This window comes from Dipodomys merriami, unplaced genomic scaffold (genome assembly GCF_024711535.1).
Source record: "Dipodomys merriami isolate MVZ:Mamm:240054 unplaced genomic scaffold, mDipMer1.0.p SCAF_194, whole genome shotgun sequence".
NCBI lineage: Eukaryota > Metazoa > Chordata > Mammalia > Rodentia > Heteromyidae > Dipodomys > Dipodomys merriami.
Genome location: NW_027203315.1, coordinates 1,327,157 through 1,350,938, shown reverse-complemented (window position 1 = coordinate 1,350,938; position 23,782 = coordinate 1,327,157). Strand labels below are relative to the sequence as shown.

The following is a 23,782-nucleotide window of genomic DNA, read 5'->3' as shown; positions in this document are numbered from 1 at the left end:
CCCTTCCCATCCTCCTTCTACCTCCCCACCCTATCTGTCACCCCGCCCCCACCAAAGTCGTGAAGTTCATTTTCGACATGACAACTTGTACTTCTCATTGTTGCAACGGGTCCACCTGTAACCTTAAACGACTTGTTTTTCCCCTTCTCCTCTACAAATTATAACAATATCAGGGATTATACTGTGGGAGAGGGAAATACAAAGCAACAAAGAAATAATCTTATAAATGCATTAGAAAGAAATGCATGAAAGAAAAAAAACAAATACCTATATAGGGGTTCATTTTCCTAACATCACATTATCTGACCTTTTCTACTTCACTCATACGTATACTTGATATTGCAAATAATCGGTCCCTTGGTTTCCCTTATTCACATTTGTAATATTTTTAAGATTATTCTGCTGTGTGTGTCCTATGAACTTGGATCCCTGAATACTTGGTAAAGGACTTTCCACAATTGTTACATTTGTATTTTCTCGCCTGTGTCAGTTCTGTGATGCAAACTGAGTTAGGACTTTTTCTTGAAAACCTTTCCATTTATTTTTCCTACATAGGATTTCTCTCCTCTTTATGTGTGAGGGTGTGTGGGTGTCTGTGTTTTGTGTGTTCTGTGATGAACCCTGAGCTGTGTCTTCTATTTGGAGGACTCCACATTTGCTATATCATAAGGTCTCTATCCTGTATTGGTTCTGTATTGCAATTTCAATTTTGTTACAGATCAAAGCCTTTCCCATTTGGTACAATCCTAAGTTATTTCATATGTGTGAAGGAACTTATTTGTGTTAAGCTGTGACCTCCAGGTCTTTCCACACTGGTTGCATTCATAAGGTTTCTCTCCTTGTGTTCTGTGATGGATGTTAAGTTGTACCTTCCAGGTGAAAGAATTTCCATGCCTGCTACATACATAACATTTTTCTCTGGTGGGTTTTTTTCTGATGGACAGAAAGGTGTATGTTCTGGGTGAAAGACTTTCCACATAGCTTACATTCATAAAATTTCTCTCCTGTGTGTGGTCTCTGGTTGACAGTAATGTGTAGATCTTGGCTGAAATACTTTCCACACATATGACATTCATAAGGTTTCGTTCCTGTGTGTTTTCTGATGGACAGTAAGGTATGACATCTTGGTGAGAGACTTTCCATACATGTTACATTCATAAGGTTTCTCTCCTGTGTGTGTTCTCTGGTGGATAGTAAGGTGTGACTTCTGGGTGAAAGACTTTCCACACATGTTACATCCATAAGGTTTCTCTCCTGTGTGTGTTCTCTGGTGGACAGTAAGTTGTGACTTCTGGGTGAAAGACTTTCCACACACGTTACATTCATAAGGTTTCTTTCCTGTGTGTGTTCTCTGGTGGACAATAAGTTTTGACTTGTTGATGAAAGACTTTTCACACATGTTACATTCAAAAGGTTTCTCACCTGTGTGTCTTCTCTGGTGGACAGTAAGGTATGCCTTCAAGGTAAAAGACATTTCACACATGTTACATTCAAAAGGTTTCTCGCCTGTGTGTCTTCTCTGGTGGATAGTGAGAGTTGACTTCTGGGTGAAAGACTTTCCACAAAAGTTACATTCATAAGGTTTTTTTCCAGTGTGTCTTCTCTGATGGACAGTGAGAGTTGACTTCTGGGTGAAAGACTTTCCACACACATTACATTCATAAGGTTTCTTTCCTGTGTGTATTCTCTGATGGACAGTGAGAGGTGACTTCTTGATGAAAGATTTTCCACACATATTACATTCATAAGGTTTCTCTCCTGTGTGTATTCTCTGGTGGTTAGTAAGATATGTCTTGCAGGTGAAAGACTTTCCACAAATGTTACATTCGAAAGGTTTCTCTTTTGTGTGTGTTCTCTGGTGGACAATAAGCTTTGATTTCTGGGTGAAAGACTTACCACACATGTTACATTCATAAGGTTTCTCTTCTGTGTGTGTTCTCTGGTGGACAGTGAGGTTTGACTTCCAGGTAAAAGACTTTCCACAAATGTTACATTCATAAGGTTTCTTTCCTGTGTGTGTTCTCTGGTGGACAGTAAGGTTTGACTTCGATGTAAAAGACATTTCACACATATTACATTCAAAAGGTTTCTCATTTGTGTGTTTTCTCTGGTGGACAGTAAGGTATGCGTTACTAGTGAAAATCTTTCCACACATTTTACTTTCATATGCTTTCTCTCCTGTGTGTGTTCTCTGAGGGACAAAAGGGTGTGTCTTCTCAGTGAAAGACCTTTTACATTGTTTATATTCTTCAACTACAGAAGACACATGAGGACTACATACAGCACACATCTTACCAGGCTCAATGAAAACACTCATGTTCTGACACCCAGTGACCTTTTCTGTCCTCATTCCTAAGGAGTTCCCATTATTCTTAATCAGTTCTGACTTCTGTTTTGAGCTCAAATTAAAACTTCTTATGAATCTCACTTTTTCCTTCCCTGGGTTACTATTCATGACTGCTACTTCAGAGAGAAATTTATTGTGACTTTCCTGACAGGTGCTAATCACATCCTCCATTTCTTGGACATCTAAAATGCATAATAGAAAAATAGACAAAGACATAAATGAGATCCATAAATTCATTACTGTAAAGGTAATTTCTCACATTTTAACTGTTACAAGATTTTCAAATATCAAAGCATTGTTTTATGCAGAATATAAACTTTTCTCTGCAATGTCCTAACTATGAATGTAGTACTGACATTTTACAATGGAAAATAATGTTTTTCTCTAATTCAGATTTTTCTATTTATTTCTAGGAAATATTTACTGAAATTATTCATCAACATACTCTTAATGTTTCCATTCTAAATATCTCTCTATGCCCATCACAATTCATAAGATCAGAGAATAGCAGCACTACCGTTCTCCTATTTTCCTCCTACCTGCATAATACTAGTTTAAAAGAAAATGAGATCTCCTTTTGTACATTTCTTATTGTCTTTTTCTCTTAAAAAATGACTTGCTAGAGACAAAGAGAATTGCTAACATTAAATACACTGGCACACCAAATGCAGTTTGCCTCCATGTGAATTCTGGATTGACAATTCCTTGAGACAAAGGATCACCTAGTTCTCTGCCATACTATACTCAGGGGCACTAGGAATACTATCGCTCTGTACAGCTCAAGGTAAACAGACCAACTGGGCTCAGGACCCATCATCACCATTCAAGATGCTTTAACTCACCTGTAAAATTCTTGCCTGAAGCTTCTCTTATAAATGGATCTGCACCTTGCTCCAGCATCATGATCAATTTAGGTTTAGGAACACAGTGCCCTATGGTTAAGAAATAGTGGAGAATTATAGCTCATGCTGGGTCATCATTAATGTAAGGTCGCAGACATCCTGTCCACAAGGTTGCTCCTAAATCTGGTTTCTCAATTGTTTTTTGGGGTGTTGGGGTCCAGTAGTGGGGCCTGAACTCTGGGCCTGGGCACTGTCGGGCAGATCTTCAGCTCAAGCCTAGCATTGTATCACATGAGCCACTTCACCAACTCCAGCTTTTTTTTCCTGCTTATGTGGTGCTGAGGAATTGAACACAGGGCCTCATGCATGGAAGGCAATTAATCTGCCACTGAGCCACCTTCCCAGTCCATGGTTTCTCAATTCTTAACAGCTCCATGGTGGAGTAGCATGCAGCTTTGGGTTTATTTTTCCAACTGTGTGAATTGAACTCAGCTCTTTTGCTAAAAGCTAGCATTCTACTAGTTTGAGTCTTGGCTACATTTCTAGTTTTTGAATGGTTAATTGGAGATAAGAGTCTCGTGGTCATTTTTCTCCAGCTGCTGGTTTCAAACTGAAACTTTCAGATGTCAGCCTACGGAGTATCTAGGATTCGTAGCTTGAAGCACTAAACCCTGTATCAGTTTTGGCTTAGAAATACACACTTTCACCTACTGATTTGCAGAGCATACTGTCAGTAGTAATGTATGTTCTATTCTAGACTTTAGATCCACCTATAATAATTACCCAAGTCTCAGAAGTCAGTCTCCTATTAGTGGATCATAGCTTAGAACTTTTGTACAATTATTGATTTGCCTTCTTAAAGAACGAGAAAAAATTAGCTCTTGTGTTACATATAATGAAGTTGAAGTTTCCCTTAGAAAAAAATGACACTTCCCATGGCCTGGAAGCCTTTTTTTTTTTTTTTTTTTTTTTTTTTTTTAGAAAATGTAATGGTCCAAAGGCTTACACCTGTAATCATACATTTAGGAGGTGAGATCAGAAGAGGCTGGCTTGAAAGCAACCTGAGCCCGGAAACACAGAATATACCCCAAAACAAAAGCCAAAATAGAATTGTGGCTCAAGCACTAGTGTGAACGACAAACAAGACCATGCTCTCAGACTCAAATTTGACTGGCTTTTCTACTAGCAGTTTCTTACCTGGGAATGGACTGGAATCTTCTCCCTAAATAACATAAATAGTCTAATGTCTACTAAAATAAAAACACTTGATCTTCCAAGTGAAAATAACCTTTGCTCACCCAAGGACATGAGGTTGCTATAGGTCTCCAGCATTACATCTCTATGAAGGGTCCTCTGACCAGGATCCAGATCCTGCCACTCCTTCCAGGTGAAGTTCACAGCCACATCATCAAATGACATCAGCTTCTGTAATGGCACATTTCCATCAAGAAATTAGACCTGGGTTATGAGAATTCCAACCTGGAATTTCATTATGTTGCAGGTATGCTTTGCTCTTACATAAAATGTTTGCAGCTAGCTTTGTTAACTATTCACTGGGAAAATTAAATAGCAAATCAGAAATATTTGACCATACATAAACCTTGTCATTAAAATACACAGATTTGTAGGGTGCTGGTGGCTTATGCCTGTAACCTTAGCTATTCAGGAGGCTGAGGTCTGAGGAACAAGGCTCAAGGCCAGCCCTGGCAGGAAAGTCCATGAGACATTTATCTCCAATAAACCACCAGAAAATGAAAGTAGCACTGTGACTCAAGTGGTAGAGCACTCACCATAACCAGAAGATTTGAGGGAAAACAGCCAGACCCAGAATTCAAGCCCCAAGACCAATAAAAAGTTTCAGCTTCCATAATGCATGCAAACACATTTCTGCTGCTAGCAATAGAGACAAGATAAAAACTCTAAGGAGACAATAATCTGGCATGATAACATTAAGTCTAAACAGGTGTCTAAAATTGTATTATCATTTTTGATAAAATTTCAGTACATACCAGGGTAAAAATGAATTAAAGTAATATTTTTCCTTCATTTACACATACTGCTTCACCATAAATCCTATTTAGACCTCCTATTAACAAGTACTCAAAAAGCAAGCAGCACACATTCAGGATATCACATGGAATACAGAACATAGGACAATGGTAGATCTATGAAAAGCAGTGTCCACATCGATGTTCAAAAAACAGTAACAGTACTCCAGAAAGTAACTAATGATTGATTAGGCCCTTATAAGATATAATTGAGTATCCACATAAAAATATCTGTGGTTTACCATGTTTGGTTTAAATACTAAATATTGAAATGTGGTCATAGATACCCTGATATTTCCTTCCTATGTAAAAAAGAACTGCTACCATGAAATTTTGTAAACTTTGCCGACATTCTACAATACAAAATATAGGTGGAGTGAAAAAAATGTTCCTTGACAAGGTTTTCATTTTAATAGGCCTTCATGGAAAGTGAAGGCAAATATAGAGAGGGTCAAGGAACACTCAAGATGACAAAAATGATAAATATGACCAAATGCTCAAATGCATCACATATTCCTGAATCCTTTCTCCAGTAGATCTCTAAGGATATATTTTTACTTGTGTTAGTTAATAGTGAAATACCTCAGAGATCAAAATCAATTAGTGAGCAAACATCTGTGAGATTTTGCGACAAGTGATATTTCTAATAGAGAACATCTCGTCATGGTATTAATTTTTTTTCAACACTAGTTCCAATCTTTACTGGCAGTGAATTATAATATTCAACAGTAGGGGGATGGAAAAACAAAATTGAATACCACATCAAATGAAGTTAGACCAACACAAAATCAGGAGAAAACAGATTTTCTTGTAGTGTATGAATTGGTAGAAGGAAGTACTTTTCTGTAGGGAACTCGGAAGTTGAGCTGAAGGGGAAAAGGTTTGAGAGGTTGCAATTCCAGGCTGACAGCACTGAGAGAACTGAGAGCTGGCTGCAGAAGGGTTAAAAGAGAATTCTGGAGAGGGTTAAGAGACTGGAGTGCAGGCCTTTTCCTTACTATTGGAAAGATAGCACCTGAAACTGAGCTGCTGTTCACCTTGAAGGCTAGGTAAGGTGAACACCATGTCTGCATTTTCTCTGGGTGACAGTCTTCTGTCTCAGGAGAATAGGGAAACATGTTTTCCTCACAACCTGTTGTGGCTCTGATTGTACTATTAATATAGATACTTCATTTTTGCATAGTATCAATGGTAATCTTCCCTATGTGCACTCAAGGAACTATGCTCGCTTGCTGGCACCCAGGGACCAAGTGCCAGAGGGCCTTTGGAACCCTGGTTTCCCTTAAGTCTGTCCGTTTATGTTTTTGTGTTTCTCTAATTTTCTTTGTTTCTGGAATCCTGTACAACTCTCTAGGAAACAATTTTCCTATACAGTGGGTAAGAAAAATGTCAATCCTAAGAGCCATGTCAGCAAAGTAAAACTAATCACTAAGAAAAACTAGTTCCCAGATAGATCATTGAAGAAAAGAAAAAACTGAGGGACATATGGAGGAAAGTGAGAATGAGAAAAGAAAAAAATGATTCAAAGATAGATTCAAAGAGAGAGAAACAGAAAAATAACCAACACAAGTGAGTAGAAAATCAAAAGTCGAGAGAGATTGAGGAAAGAAATCTTGAGAGAATACTTTAGAAAACAAACAAGATTTTGTAAAAAGACCATAAACTTTAGCAACAAATATAGCCTCAGCTTCAAGTAAGACCAAGACCATGAAGTAGTCCAAGAAGTATATATGGAGAGTAATTTAAGTACATATAGGTTAATCATTCCTTAAGAACACACGAAAGTGTGTATGACCACACTATTTCAGCAATTCCAGGAAAATTTCATTGACATAGTATAATGTTACTCATGAGGGTGAGAGTTTGTTGCAATCTATCCTTCACCTTCCATGAGATGTAACCTGCTCGGTGTCACTACATCACATAACAGGTATGACTACATGTTATGACAAGAAGAAACCTAGACATTCTGAAGCCAATCTGAATTCAACTTAGAAAGAATATAACCATTTAATCTGCTAAACCTACAAGTAATCTTTATCTGCTAAATTACAAGCCTTCTTTATCTGATTTATGAATAAGTTCCTGAGGCTGAATCTGTGTGGTTGGTATTGTTTTTAATTCTTGGACATCTTTAGGTTCATATAATGGAATGGAAAACAAATGAAAAATTAAAAAATCAACTCACCGGAGATCCATTCATTCTGTCTTGCTGCTGACAATGAGCAGAAGATTCTGGAAGCATGGCTGGGATATAAGGAAAATGACGCATTCAGTAATGAATCTGTGAGATTTGGGGCCCAGAATATCCTCTTGCAAACATGATACATGGGCGGGAAAACCATAAAGCCTTCTCTTTTTTTAATTTTTATTTATTTTTTGTTTTGAAAACGTAAAGCCTTCTTATGAGTGAAGAATTTGTAATGTCTCAGGCAGAGCATTAAAGTGTCCAATAAACACAAATCTAGTCCATTTCCTATTAGATAGATATTATTAAACCAACTAATTTCCATGTTTATGTACATATTAAATTCAAAAAAACCAATGTTCCCACTGAAATTATTGAATAATTGAAAGCAAAAACATATCATATTTCCACAAAAAGTAGTTATTATTGAATATACTTCGGGATGAATGAACTGCTCTTTTTTTTCTTTTTTTGCCAGTCATGGTGCCTGAATTCTGGGCCTGGGCGCTTTCCCTCAGCTCTTCAGCTCAAGGCTAGTGCTCTACCACTTGAGATATAGCACCACTTCCAGCATTTTCTGCTTATGTAGTACTGAGGAATCGAACCCAGGGCCTCATGCTTGCAAGGCAAGCACTCTACCACTGAGCCACCTTTCCAGCCCATGAACTGCTTTTTTAATGAAAAAGTTTCCTAGGAATCCAGTGGATTTTGTGTTCTACCTCATTCATTTACATATTTAAACACCATGGAAAGCATGTATGATGTAACTCAGTAATTTTCACTCAAAGTTAGAGAGAAAAATGTAAATAGAATATATTTCTTATGTTCTACTATTTCAATAATAGGTGTCAAATGGCACATTTCACTCTACCCATTGCACACTTATGCAATGATTAGCAAGTTGCCATTTAAAATGCTTTGGCCAAAGGGACATGAGTAAAGATGAGGTAAACCCAGGTTTGAGAATTCCCTAATGTTCATTTCCCTAAACAGTCATGCGAAGAACCTTGGCCATCCTAAAGATACAACATAAAATAATCGATATAGGTGTGACACACCTGAAGATAAGTAACACCTACAAAGCATACAACCTTGAGTAAGACATATTACCTCAAGTTTTCTTCTGTGAATTTTCTTTTAGGCCATATGTCCCAGACCAACATTTTCTGTACTACCAGGCACAACCAACCGATTAGAGCTATCATTAGCAAATCCATAGATGGCACATTTAATGTAAGTTTGCATGATTACATACTAAAAATCACAGTGTTAACAGGCTGAATAAATTAGCAAGAAGAGGATTAGGGATTACTACATGAATAGATATATTCAATCATAACAATCACCCCACCATCCCAAACCAGAGCCTCAGGTACCCTCTCATAACTATGCTCTGGCTTATTCTTCAATCCAGCTCATCACCACTCCTAGAAATTAGTTTAAATCTTGCAACAACACAAAGTGATTGAGAGTGGTGTAGGAAAGAGTACCACGTGAATCTGGTGCTCAGGGAAGCAGCAACAATTTTTGCATAAGGCAAAGGAAGCTAGCAACATCTTCCCCTCCCATGCTTTTCTGCTTTTTCCCTCAAGAATGGTGCTTGCAGGCCCAGAGTTTAAGCCCCACCAACGACCAAACAGAAACAGAAAAAGGAAAAGAAATACGTGGAGGGGAGACTCCCTCAGCAATCGCACAGTTTCTACCTGACATCAGTTCCAAAGCCTGAGATTCCTTCAAGTTACAGCTCCGGAGCTCCACTGCACAGAGCTGGGTGACAGCCTCCTGGCTCCCACCTGTGGAAGACCAAACTGTACTTCAGGGCACTTCCAGCAGCCAGGCAAAGGAAAAGAATCCGGAAGAGGCAGACTTAAAACGCCCGTGGTGGGCGGGGAGACGCATGTGCAAAAGGATCTTCTGCTCCACCTCCGCCCTCCAAAAAACAAAAACCCAGGATTTTCTAAGAAAATGTCCTTCCTGGAGACTACAATTCCCACAATGCTCGGCACCACCCTGGTCACAAGAGTGCTTGGATGCATTGGGACTTTTCTCTTCCTGCTAGGGGAGCTAAGCTGAATTTTACTTCAAAAACACTATTTCCTCCCTGAAACCAGCCACAAAATGTAAATATATGGGGACAAGTGGATGCATTGACTGTTTGGTTCTTTGTTCTAATAATGAATTTGAGTACATGTGACTCTGTTGCTCATACATTTCTTTTTGTTCCATTCCTGTGTTCTGCTGAATGTAAATTATATCTCTGTTTTGCCTTAAATTGTTTAATACCTCCCCTCTCATCTTACAAAGGTACTCACAGACACTGAACTTATACCAGGTCATTTCCTATTGCTGTAATGTGCACAAGGGCATAGAATAGAAAGATTGTTCCATGGATATGCACCATAATCCTTGTATTGATTTGGATTTCCCAAAAATCTAACAATTAATTTTCCAGAAAATCCCCAATTCTATCTACTAAATCAAAAGGAGTTTTTGGTTGTTTCTGAAGTTTGCTTTTCATTTAAGGGTGTTATGATTTTTGTTGTTGCTATTGGACCAGTGGCTTGAACTCAGAGCTTGTGCACTATCTGTGAGCATTTGCTGTACTCTTTTTGCATGTCCTTTAATAATTTCTTCAGGTAAGTAGTGAAAAGTTTCCTCACAGGGATTCTGAAGTACATGGCAAATTACCCTGATTTTCTACAAAGAGAGTGATTTGGGGGTCAGAATGAATGCAGGTGTGTAGAAGAGTGAAGTTTAGGGTAGGTCTATGTTGATGTGAAGCTTAATCACTTGCAAACCAGTCTGATTTTGTCTTTTCATTTTTGCATGTGAAAATCTCTTTAATAGTCTTACCTCCTCTCTGAAACTAAAAGTTCCTCTCAGTAGCTTTAGGCTATATATCTAGGGGACTTCAGACTTGTCTTCTCAGACCTTATCCATTAAGCTGTGGAAGAAATCTTTTGTCTCCTGCCGCAGTCTCCTCAGAGCACAAGCAAGACTTCTGTGGGCCAATGGGATGATAATTAAGGAGACAGAAAGTGGGCTGATGGCACAATTCTGCTATGTCTCTCAAATGCTTGTGTAATATTGGTCTAAGCCCACTCTCCCAAAATGTGCAAACAGCACACTTCTTTCCTCATTCTATTTCAATCTATGTTTTCCACCAAAGCCTCCCTTCACTTAAAGCCCCAGGCCAATCAGCTAGAACACACACTTCCTCAAAGCAAGAAAGAGCCTGGACTTGCAGTCCTGAGGGTGGGAGTCAATGGCCCTGAGGCCTTTGCTCACATTTTGCCTGCTCCTGCAGGTACCCCAGGGTCTGCAACAGTGTCTCTCTCTCTCATAATCACAGATCCTATACTTGTCTCCTAATGCGTTATTGTGATTTTTGGTGATCCTTTACATACAACATAATTGGGATGGATTGGATTGGAAAATTTCTTGCCTGATTTTATTTCTCCAGTGTATGGGATTTGCATGTCCATTTTGTGGAGTTGAACTATTCCTCATGAAAACTTAGAATCAGAGGGCATATTTGGATTATAGACTTCAACTTAAAAGAACCTCGAATAATATAAAGAAAACCTAATTTCATTCTGTAAAAGTAAATTCCTAAGAGGCAAGGAGAAAAGGATCAGGAAAAACTGGAGTGCTTCCAAGACTACCTGTAAAGTGTAGTTTTCACTTTTCAAGCCTATATTTCTGAAGCATTAATTTATACTTTTATCCTTTTTTTGTTTGTTATTCGGTCATGGCACTTGTACTCTGAGCCTGGGAACCATCACTGAGCTCAAGTGCTCTACTATTTGAGCCACAACACACTTCCGGATTTTTAGTGGTCACTGGAGATAAGTGTCTCACACATGTTGCTGGCCAGTCTGACTTTGAACCGGGATCATCAGTTTCAGCCTATTGAAAAGCCAGGATTACAGACATGAGGGACCATCACTCAGCTTACATTTCTTGTGTTTTATGTCCCAACCCTGGGGCTTGAACTCAGTGCATGGACACTGTCACTGAACTTCTTTTGCTCAAGACTAGCACCTAATACATGAGCCACATTTCCACATTCTGCTTTTTCTCTGTATGTGGTACTGAGGACTTGAACCAGGGCTTCATGCATGCTAGGTAAGCATACTACCACTGCTGGGGGCCAGCCACAACACCAGCAGTTCTGAGAAGAACAAGGGGATGATAATGGAAGAGACAGAGACAAGGCCAATGATGAATCTCTCTTCATTTCAGCAAGAACCTTAGCTATAGACCCTTTCTATACCTGTCCAGGGTGTGCATCACATTCTTCTAGGACTCAATGTGGCAACAACTGCAGATCCTATGTATCCTTCCTCATTCTAGTTCAACCTTTGTCCACCTAACTCCTACAGGTAAGGCCCCAGGCCCAGAAGCTAAAAGGAAACAGTCCCAGAATCAACGAGTTAAGTGTCTGTAAATACCTAATCCTGTGGTTAGAACTCTGGACCTGAGCACTATCCCTGAGCTCTTCCCCTCAAGGTGAGCTCTCCACAACTTGATCCCCAAGGTCACTTCCATTTTTCTGGTGGTTAATTGGAGATAAAGCTAGTGAACTCTCCTGCCAGAGCTGGCTTTAGACCAGCATCCTCAGATCTCAGTCGCCTGAGTTTAAGCTCCGCTCCTGGATGGCTAACGGACTCCACTCTCCTCCCAGCAAAGTCTCTACCCAGTACCTGCGTTACCTAGTAACTGGGACATCTGGAAGAGGTCACATCTGCATCCACTGAGGTCACATCTGAATTTGATGTGGCCACACCTTTCTCCACCCATACCCTAGATAAGGCCTAGCCCCAGCCCAGAAGCTCTCTTGTTGTTCTTTTCTAGCTCCATCTATCTCTCTCTGCTCTAGCTCTTTCCTCTCTCTTTCCTCTCTTTCCCAGCTCTATCTCATTCCCAGGCTTTCCAAGCCACGTGGAGTGCCAACCTTGCCTGATCCCAGCAGGTCTACTGAATAGACCTACCCCTTACCTGAATACCACGTGAGTGCTGCTGTACTTACTAGGCTACCTCTTTTTAAAAACCTAACACTGAGTACCTAGGATTACAGGCATGAGCCACTGGCACTGAGCTGCAAATACCTTTTTAAACTGAGAGGAGAGATATTCAAATTTTTAAGGCAAAACAGAGACATAATTTATGTTCAGAGGAACATACACTTTGAATAAAAACAAAATCAATAACCATGGAGTCTCATAAACTCAATTACATTAATAAAACTAAGAATTAAAAAGCCAAATTATCTAATGCTCCTAATACAATTCTTTGTTTTGGTTGATCTCACAATGTTTCAGGAGTTAAATGGATTTTTCAAAAAGAACCTCACCTTAGTTTCCCACAGCTGGGAGAGAAAGGTCCCCATGCATCCATGCACACATAGGACCAAGTGTCTGGTGCCAGTCCAAACCCTGTAACAAGCCCACTTCCTCTAGTTGAATGCATGGTATTATGGGAATTGTAGTTTCTATTGGGGCACAGATCCTTTGAAAGTGTGGAGGGGGTCTGGGGTAAGACATCTGAGCCTCCTTGGCCACTGTGGGTGGTTTTAGTTTGTAAATTCAGGTTTCTTTCCTTTTGCCTTGCTGCTGGAAGTGCTCTGAAGTATAGCTTTGCACTCCATAGTGAGAGCCAAAAGGTAGAAGCCCAGTGCCTCTTCTTCAGGGGAACTTGGGAGCTCTAACTTGAAGCAATCTGAGTGGCCAGCCAGAGTCTGCCCTTAGCATCTGTCCCTAGTCTGGGGTTTATGATATTTTATAGGCTCATGGGTTTGTGCTGCCATTAGCACTTGTTCCTCCAGGTGCCAGAAACTGACTGACAAACCTCTGGTCCTCTAGACAAGGAGAGTCAGGAGTTGTGCATTTATACTCCTGAACCTAGAGATTCTGGCACACATCCATGTGACTTTATAAACTTACTTTTTGTGAATTGAAGCCAATGAATCTTAAACATTCCTTGAAAAAATGTCTGATATAAACATATTGATCTTCTTTTTACCCTCTGCACTTCCTATGGCTTTTGAAACTTTCAAAATGCTGCTGGCACAGATATACTCCAATTATTGTGTCTGTTCTTGACCAATTACAATTTCTCCACTAATATAATTAGCCTATTTTACATCATTTAAAATGAGAGAGAAAGGCTGGACAGGTGGTTCAGTGGTAGAGTGCTTGCCTTGCATGAATAAGTCCCTGGGTTTGATTCCTCAGAACCACATAAGTAGAAAAAAAATCATAGTGTACTGTGGCTCAAGTGGTAGAGTGCTAGCTTTGAATTTAGGAGCTGAGGAACAGTTCCAAGGCTCAGAGTTCAGGCCCAATGACAGACAAAAGAATGAGAGAGACTTCCTATATATGTATTCCAAATAAATTGTTAAAATATAATTTAAATATAATACAATAACCTTCATATATGTGCTTGTCCTGATTCTTGAACTCAAGGTCTGGAAACTGACTATGAAATTATTTGGCTACTTTATTGGAGATAAGTCTCTCAGACACTCTTGTACCCATGACTTCAATTGGTCATCATTGTAGTGATCCTTTAGGTCCATCCCACGGGACCACAAGCTAAGAGTCCTCTGAACCTCAATAGCAAATGGAGACCCAAAATTATTATACCATGGTTCTATCAACTGAACATGCAATGTAAGTTATGGGGATTGCACAGTAAGCTAGGATTACTCATGCAGTTAGTGAGAACACAATTGTTCCTGCAAGAGGCATGAAACACCACCCCACACTTGAAAACCATACCCAGCCCAACTACTAGCATATATGGATACATAACACAAGCTTGCACAGTAAATGATACAAAAGCATGAAACAGGACAGTTCTCTGAAACAGAGGTATGGGATGGTGGGAGGCATTAGTTCAAATAGGCCTCATGGCAGCAGCCAGGCTCAAGATGTCAGGGCGAGCTTGTCCACACAAACTGACAAACATCGGAGCCAACAATGTACCACTGATCACGTCACTCCTCTGAGACCAGTCCTGCCTTACATACTGGGAGGTTCCTACCACCAGAACCATGGACAAGGTGTGAAATCCACAGGCCCTACAGGGCAATGGATCATTGCAACCATGGGAATCCCTGCGCATAGTGGAACCCAAGAGGGATACACCACATCTCCTGCCAAAGGAATTCTACAGGGGCTGGGAAGGTGGCTCAGTGGTAGAGCACTTGGCTTGCATGCTCGAGGCCCTGGTTCAATTCCTCAGCCCCACATAAGCAAAAATAAAAAAGCCGGAAGTGGCTCTGTGGCTCAAGTGGTAGAGTGCTAGCCTTGAGCTAAAGAGCTGAGGGACAGCGCCCAGGCCCAGAGTTCAGGCCCCAGGACCGGACCAAAAAAAAAAAAAAAAAAAAAAAAAAGGAATTCTACAAGTGTTATGCATAAGCTCCATCTTTTTCCATTGGTTCACCTTTTCCTCCAGAGGAAGTCAGACCCATAATCTATCCCTGAATACCTTACCATCCTTGTACCTTCTACCTCTGGATGTGCAATAGTCAATAACTGTGATACATTAAGTAAGAGAATATAATATTTGTATAATAATGAGCATTAAACAATTAAAAAATAATGTAGGAAGTAAATTCTATTTATACTGGTACAATAAACATAATATTTAGAAATGTATGTTTAAAAAATATAACCAAGAACAATGACAACTCTGGGTCACAGCTAGTCTAGGTAGCACCCATTTTTATCTCTCAGGAACTTACTTTTAACTTTTACAGAAAGCAATAATTATTTTTCCTTCATATTTTATAGGTGCTCCAATGTTGCCGTCTATAAATCCAAATGTGCCTCACGATCTCCATTTTCATGAGGAATAACTAAGGTCCACTAAAAGAGGGATGGAAAACCCTTACACTGGAGGACTGAATATCAGGCATGAGAATTTCCTACACAATCATTCCCAGTCATGATGTGGGAAAAGGATCATCAACAACCACAACAAACCCTTAACAGACAAGCTTAGAATGTCTGATATGAGAGAGGGAGGCAAAAGATTTAGTCCACAGTGTAATGATACAGTCTAGGAAGACAAGTCTGAGGACCCCTAGATATGTGGACTAGACTTGCTGACAGGAACTTCTAGGTTCAGAGAAGAGGTAGAAAATGAAAACAAAATAGGGTACGCAAAACAGAAAAGTAAAAACAGACTGGTTTGGAGCAAGTAATGAAGCTTCACATGAACATGGACCTGCCCTGAACTCTACTTCCTCCCACATTCATCCTGATCTACCTGGACAACCATTTTTTTTTGAAGAGTCTTGGAGGAGGAGTACCATTTTCTAAGAAACCCCTGGGAGGAAACTTTTCACTATTCCCCTGAAGCAATTAATAAAAGAAAGGCAAGTACAGCACAGCACATGCTCACAGACAGTGCCCAAGCTCTGAGTTGAAGACACAGGACCAACAACAAAATGAGGAAATTCTTTATAAGGAAAGGCAAATTTCAGACACAAATAACCAAAAACTCCTTAAAATTTCATAGATGGAATTTGGGAGATTCTGGGAAAGTAATGAGTAGAGTTTGACAACTGTATTTAATTCAAAGATTATAAAGTATATCTGTCTTTAAATTCTGTAATTTTATGCCAGTATATATATATTAGAGCAGGGGAAGATGATGCCAGAATCAATCAGTTTACTGTCTCCAAGTACTTTTTTGTTTTTTGTTCGATCTTGTGGCTCGAACCCAGGCTGAGCAATGTCCCTGAGTTTTTCAGCTAAAAGTGAGCTCTCTACCATTTGAGCCCCAAGGCCACTTCCATTTTTTTGGTAGTTACTTGGAGATAGGACTTATGAAATTTTCTGCCCAGGCTCGCTTTGAACTAGGATCCTCATATCTCACCTTCCTGAGTACCTAGGATTACAGGCATGAACCATTGGCACCCAGCTGCAAATACCTTTATAAAGTGAGAGGGGAGATATTCAAAACTTTAAGAAAAACAGAGACATAATTTACATTCAGCAGAACGTATGTTTTGAACAAAAAAAAAATAAAAACTACGCAGTTTCATAATCTCAATTATATTAAAAGAACTAAGAATTAAAAAGCCAAATTATGCTGTGCTCCTAATACATTTGTGTTTTTAATTGTTCTCGCAATATTTATGTTGGTAAACTGAATTTTCAAGAAGAAACTCACATAAATTCCCGCAGCTGGTAGAGAAAGACCCCATGCATCCTTGCACACTTAGGACTAAGTGCCTTGTGCCAGTCAAAACCATGTAACAAGCCCACTTCCTCTAGGTGAGTTGTGCATCGCATTCTGGGAATTGTAGTTTCTATCGGGGCATAGATCCTTTGAAACTGTGGGGGGGGTGCGGGAGGAAATCACAGGGGGGGTGGGGGGGAAGCGGCATCAGTGCCTCCTTGCCCACTGTTGGTGTTTTTAGTTTGCAAATTCGGGTTACTTTGCTTTTCCCTTGCTGCTGGAAGTGCTCCGAAATACAGCTTTGCACTCCATAGTCAGCCAAGAGGTAGAAGCCCAGCTTCTCTTTTTCAGGGGAACTTGGGAGCTAAAACATGAAGCAATCTGAGGCTCCTAGCCAGAGTCTGCCCTTCCCATCTTTCCCCAGTCTGAGGTGGATGATACTTTAGGGCTCATGGGTTTGTGCTGCCATTAGCACTTGTTCCTCCAGGTGCCAGAAAGTGGCTCACAAACCTCTGATTTTCAAGACAAGGAGAGTCAGGAGTTGTGCGTTTATACTCCTGAACCTAGAGATTCTGGTACTCACTTATGTGACTTTATGAACTTGCTTTTTGTGAATTGACCCCAATGAATGGTAAACATTCCTTGAAAATGTCTTATATAAACATATTGATCCTCTTTTCATCCTCTGCACTTCCTATGGCTTTTGAAACTTTCAAAATGCTGCTGGCACAGATATACTCCAATTAATGTGTCTGTTCTTGACAAATCACAATTTCACCACTAATTTAATTAGCTTATTTTACATCACTTAAAATGAGAGAGACTAGCTGGGCAGGTGGTTCAGTAGTAGAGTGCTTGCCTTGCGTGATTGAAGCCCTGGGTTTCATTCCTCAGAATCACATAAGCAGAAAAAGCAAGCAGTGTACTGTGGCTCAAGTAGTAGGGTGCTAGCTTTGAGCTGAAAGTCAGAGGGATAGTGCACAGGGTCAGAGTTCAGGCCCCACACCGGCAAAAATAATGAGAAAGATTTCCAATAAATGTACACCAAAAATAATTGTTAAAATATAATTTGATTATAATACAATGCCCTTGCTATGTGTCTGCCTGTCCTGATTCTTGAACTCAAGGTCTGGAAACTGACCTTGAAATTATTTGGTTCAATGATAATGTTCTACCACTTAGGCCACATTTGCACTTCCCATTACTTTGGTAGTGTATTGGAGATAAGTCTCTTAGACTTTGCTATCCCCCTAGCTTCAACTGTGATCCTTGTAGGGTTCCTTCATGTCCATCCCAAGGAACCACAAGTAGTCACAGGAGAAAGATTATTATAAGGCTTATTAGAAGGACCATATTTCCCAGGACAGGGAACACAAGCATTTGTCATTCTTCTGGTTGCAACAGGATCTGGTGGGCAGGAAGTGAGTTAAGTACATGCTCAGGTGAGTCTGAGATGAGAGAGGGAGTGGCCAGCTGTAGGGAGGGAACTCTAGGTTTGGGAGGAGCTCAGGTCTGGGTGGAGCTGAGGACTAAAAGTGAGGATAATACTAACTTTCCTCAGATCTCAGCATTCTGAATACCTAAGATTACAGCTATTAGACATGATAGCCCAGTTACAATGCTCTTTTTTAAGTTCAGATTATATTCTAATGCAATCATATGAAATAGAATACTTGAAATTTTCAAGGCAGGATGTTCAGTCACTAAGGTGTATGAGGACAGTCCAAATCCCAAAACACACAGAAAATTCCCCCACCTTGAAATCTGTAACACTCCTGAACTTAAGTATTGTGAATGTGAGGGGCTGGGAAGGTGGCTCAGTGGTAGAACACTCGACTTGCATGCTCAAAGCCCTGGGTTTGATTCCTCAGCACCACATAAGCAAAAAGAGAAAAACCAGAAGTGGCGCTGTGGCTCAAGTGGTAGAGCACTAGCCTTGAGCTGAAGAGCTCAGGGACAGCGCCCAGGCCTTGAGTTCAGGCCCCATGACCGGACCCAAAAAAAAAAAAAATTGTGTATGTGAACACTTAGTCTATAATAAATTCTTTAAGTTTTTCAAAGTAAGAAAACATTCTTGTGACAGAATAACCCAGTAGTAATGTACAAGTATTGCTTTTAAAGGATTCATAGTGTCTTTCTGAGCAAAAACAACCTCAATGATGTATACAGAATAGATTTTCACTTTTTGTATATGTCACTGTAAAGGCAATGTATTTTATATTAACACTTACCATTCTACGTAATTGTAAAAACTATATCACTACTCGATAACAGAATATCCTGTGTAATCAACCAATAAGTACAAGCAAAAGCACATAGGGATATAATTTGTTGGTTTTAATTTTGATGGATCTACATTTTGGGGTGTATTTTCTGTTAATATTGTTTAGTAACACATAAGACTTCAATCTACTGGTACCTTGGCTGGGGATGGTTGACTGGGATTTTGTCACTCCTCTGACCAGCATTTTAGGTTGCATTTTTATTAGGCCCTGTACCTCCAGCAGAATGGACATGATTCTTAATATGACTACTTAGTAAAGTGAGGGACTTCTCAACCTGTGTTTATATCATCACTACTGATGTACCTTTGGCCAAAGCAGGTTCAAACTCAAATTGCAATCATTGTACAAGGTATGCTAATTATTTGCATAAAGGAAAATGTGCCATCTTAAAACCATTACTGAAATATTACAAAACAAAAATATGTGCTGTATATATTTTATCTCTATAACTTTGTGTGAAAATACTGTTCATAACATACATGTGTTTGAATATGTAAATAAATGAGGTAGAGTACAAAAAATCAATGGAGTCCTAAGATATCTTTACATTAATAGAAAAATAGTTTATATATCCCTAGGTGTATTTCAGTGATAATTACTTTTAGTAAACAGGTGGCATGTTTTCCTTTTTTGCGTTCAATTTTTCAACAATCTTTTGTAGGACCTTTAGTTTTTTTTTCTGTATTTTTTTGGGGGGTGGGGGGTCTGGTCATGGGGCCTGAACTCTAGGCCTGGGCCCTGTACCTTAGTTCTTCAGCTCAAGGCTAGCGCTCTACTACTTGAGCCACAGTGCCACTTGCAGCTTTTTATTTTTGCTTATGTCGAGTTGAGGAAACGAACCCAGGGCCTCAGGCATGCAAGGCAAGTGCTCTACCACTGAGCCACCTTCCCAGCCCCCGTGCATATGTCTTTAGTGGATACTTTAATGCACTTCTTAAGACAGGAATGATTCTTCTCCCATAGGAAGGTTTTTCCAGCCAACATATCATGTTTTGAACAGGAACATGTAGGGTAAAATCACACAGGTTCTTTACTGACTCCCTTATTTGCCTTCACTCCTAGCCATGGTTGCAGAATCTTTATTCATTGTCAACAGCAAGAAAGCAAGAAAGGATCTCTAGTGAGATTCTTTTATTTTTCACTTTGTTTGACATTTCATTATGAACCTAAGGCTGTCCAAGATTGAAGAAGAGAAAAAAAAAGAATCAGCTTCAGGAACATGTTTCTAAAAATGCTAAAGATATAGCTAGGCACCAGTGGCGCAACATGTAATCCTAGCTACTCAGGAGGTGAGAGCTGAGGATTAGGGTTCAGAGCCAGCCAGGGCAGGAAGTCTGTGAGACTCTTATCTCCAATAATACACTAGAAAATGGGAAGTGGCACTGTGGCTCAAGCGGTAGAGCGCTCACTTTGAGCAGAAGAGCACAGCGACAGCACCCAAGCCTAGAGATCAAGCCCCACAACCCACAAAAAAAAAAAAAAAAGCTAAAGATGGCTTGGAGATTTAGCAGATCATAAAATCTGACATCCCAAGGTAAGTGCAGATATGCTTGTTTGTTTCTACTTTTTCTAGTGTGAGAGAAAGTTGTCCCACTAGTTATGTGATTGAGTGACACCTAAGAGATGACTTCTCATAGAAGGTGAAGGATGGCTAGCAACTGCTCAGACATCACATCCTTATATGTAATAGTAAACTATACTAATGAAATTGTACTGGATTTGCTCAAATAGTGTGGTCAAACATAACTTCAAATATTCCACAGGACTAAGTGAGCTATAAGTACTTCCATTAATCTCTGTAAATACCCTTGGACTGCTTTGTGGTCTTTGTTTTACTTGAAACTTAGGCTGAGCTTGATGGTATTTATAGAAATCTCTGTTTTTCTCTATGGTGCTCTCATAGGAGTTCTCTTACCTATTTTCCCAATTCATTCTATTTTTCATGTTTATTAGCTTTCTTTCTTTCTTTTGCATTACATTTATTGATTGTGAAAATACCATACAGAGAGGTTACAATTACATGGGCAAGATAGTGAGTACAATTCTTATCACATATTGTGGCCTCCTCCTTTGTTTCCCTTTACCATACCTTCTTTCTTTTTTTTTTTTTTCAGTCATAGGTCTGGAACTCTGGGCATAGGCGCTATACTTAAACTCTGCGGCTCGAGGCTAGTACACTACCACTGGTGCCACATTGCCACTTCCAGTTTTCTAGTGGTTAATTGGAGATAAGAGTCTCACAGATGGTCCTGCCTGGGCTGGCTTTGAACCTCTATGCTCAGATCTCAGCCTCCTGAGTAGCTAGGATTACAGGCATGAGCCACCACCATGTGGCTTCACTAGCTTTATTTCTCTCTTTCTTCTCTCATTGTCTATTTTTCTCTCTGTCTCTTTTTCTCTTTCATTCTCTCAGCTTCTCATTCCTCCATTTTTCTCTTATTTTTACTTTTCTTCAAATGGTTTATCTGGGAAGTAGATTTTCTTACTGATTAGTTTTCTTTTGGTGACATGGCTCTTAAAATTGACATTTTTCTCACTCATTATAAAGGAAAATTGTTGCTAAATATAAAATAATTTGAGTTTCCCAGATTGTATTATCTTTCTCTGGTTTAACCTCATTTGATGTGGTTCCTGCAGTTTTCTTTTTTCTTCTTGCTCTGCTTGCATATTTGCATTCACTGACATTATAAGATAGAAGCTGGTTGTGAAAATAAACATACAGTGACTATGGTTTTCATATTTGAAATATCACTAATGGCAAAATCTGACATACATTTGCTAAGTAGTAAACTTTAATCTCAGGAATGTCAATACTAAATAGCATGTGTGGCAATGTATCCTTTGGAATTTAGTGGAAGAAACGGTTCAGGAATATGTGAGACATTTGAGCAATAGTCAGTGAAATCATCTGCAAAACCTACACAGATTATAATAGCTTGTATTTTTGTCCATGTGTGTTTGTTATTAATGCTATTTGTAGTGTGTATTTCCAACTAAACACTGTTTTAGCATGTGTTCAAACACTTTCAGTTTGTTTGTTATTTTAGTAGGTAAAATAGATATGTTTGTCACCCATATGTCTTCACAGAATCCAAAATTTGATTTTTCCTTGTTCCTTTTGATGACAGGTCTTGCTATGTAGTGCAGCAAGCTCTTTTGTGTTAAATAAGTTTATTTATTGGGAAAATACCATACAAAGGGGTTACACTTACATGAGCAAGGTAATGAGTACATTTCTTATTAAGCATTGTTGCCTCCTCCTTTTTGTTTCTCTCCTACCATCCCTGCCCCCCCCCATTTCCTCGACTATGCTCCCCCACCCACCTCCAGCAAGCTCTTAATCTTCTAGGCTGGCAACTAATCTTTCTTGAGTTTCCCAAGTCCAGGAATAATTCTTGTGATTCAGACTGTGTGTGGCTACATTAGCCATTCTTATGTGTACAGTTCATTGATAAAACACTGGGCCACACTGTTGTGAGGCCATTCCATCCATTCATCTACAACACTGTTCATCTTCCATCTGTGAAGCTGTTTAATCATTGAATAGGCAGCCCCTGTTCCTCTCTATCCCACTCTCTGGAATCATCCTATATTTGGGCTCCACAAGTTTGTTGATCCTTGGAAGATCAGTAAGGGCAATTATACCATGGCTGTTCCTTCTTGACTGGTTTGTTTTATTTAGCTTATTTTTCTTAAAGTTCATCCCTGCCATAAAATGGAGTAAAGTTTTCTTCCTTTGAACACATTTATTGATTTACATGCTTCAATGTTTTCCTTATTGTGAATAGATTTTGAGAAGTGATTCTCCAAGAATTTGTTGTACTCCCTGCTTTTTCTGCTGTTGCATACAAGTGTAGAAATGCTGGACCATATTCCTATATAATTCTATATTTAGATCGTTTAGGACTCTTCGTACCATCTTTGATAGTTTATTTGTTTGTTTGTTTGTTTGTTCAAGGGACTTGAACTCCAGGCCTGAGCGTAGACCCTCAGCTCTTTAGCTCAAGGCTAGCGCTCTACCACTGGAGCTACCTGATTTTCTGGTAGTTATATTGGAGATAAGAATTTCTCGAATTTTCCTGCCAATACTGGCTTTGAACCGTGATCCTCAAATCTCAGGCATCTGTGTAGCTGTGATTACAGGTGTGAGCCACGGGCAACTGGCTTCATCTTTGATAGTTTTATATACCCAAGAGAAATGCACCAAGGTTCACATTCTTTTCACATCTTCCTAGCTTTTTTTAGACTTTGAGAGTATTTTTGTTGTTTTTATTTAAAACGATATCCATACTAGCATGTATAACATAGTTATTTTATCGGAATTTTGATTTGAATTTTTCTCATGACTACTGATATTAAACTACTTTTATATTTTAATGTACAACATGTGTATGTCCTTTTTAGAAAAGTCTCTTCAATCTCTTTCCCATTTTAAAATTAGATTTTTTGTGTGTAGGTGTTTCTAGAAGGATTATCCTTATATTTTCTAATTCATATTGGTTAAAAATCCATTTAGAGAGATATGCAAATACTTTTCTCATACCATGCTTTTTTTTCCCTTATTGGTAGTGTTTTTCTACATACAAGGTCTTCGTTTGTATTTATTACTCATTTATTTATTGATTGATTGATTTACTTACTTATTTACTAATTTATATATTGTAGGACATGCGGCTTGAACTCTGGGCCTGAATGCTGTCCCTCAGCTCTTAAATTCAAGACTAGCACTTTACCACTTTGGCCACAGCACTACTTCTGGTTTTCTGGTGATTTACTGCAAGTTAGAGTATCACGGCTATTCCTGCCCAGGCTGACTTTGAGACCCAATCTTCAGATCTCACCACTTCAGTACCTAAGATTACAGGTGTGATCCACCA

General features: G+C 39.3%; 1 protein-coding gene across 1 annotated transcript; it reads right to left on the bottom strand.

Moving 5' to 3' along the window:
- Window positions 1–746: 746 nt before the first annotated feature.
- LOC138831382 (zinc finger protein 182-like) lies at window positions 747–12,228 on the bottom strand. The gene is given in 8 exon segments (XM_070028494.1): window positions 747–894; window positions 971–1,099; window positions 1,101–2,529; window positions 3,190–3,279; window positions 4,387–4,411; window positions 7,426–7,484; window positions 9,129–9,218; window positions 12,132–12,228. Coding segments are annotated over 8 exon segments (2,067 nt in total).
- Between the last annotated feature and the right edge of the window lie 11,554 nt (window positions 12,229–23,782).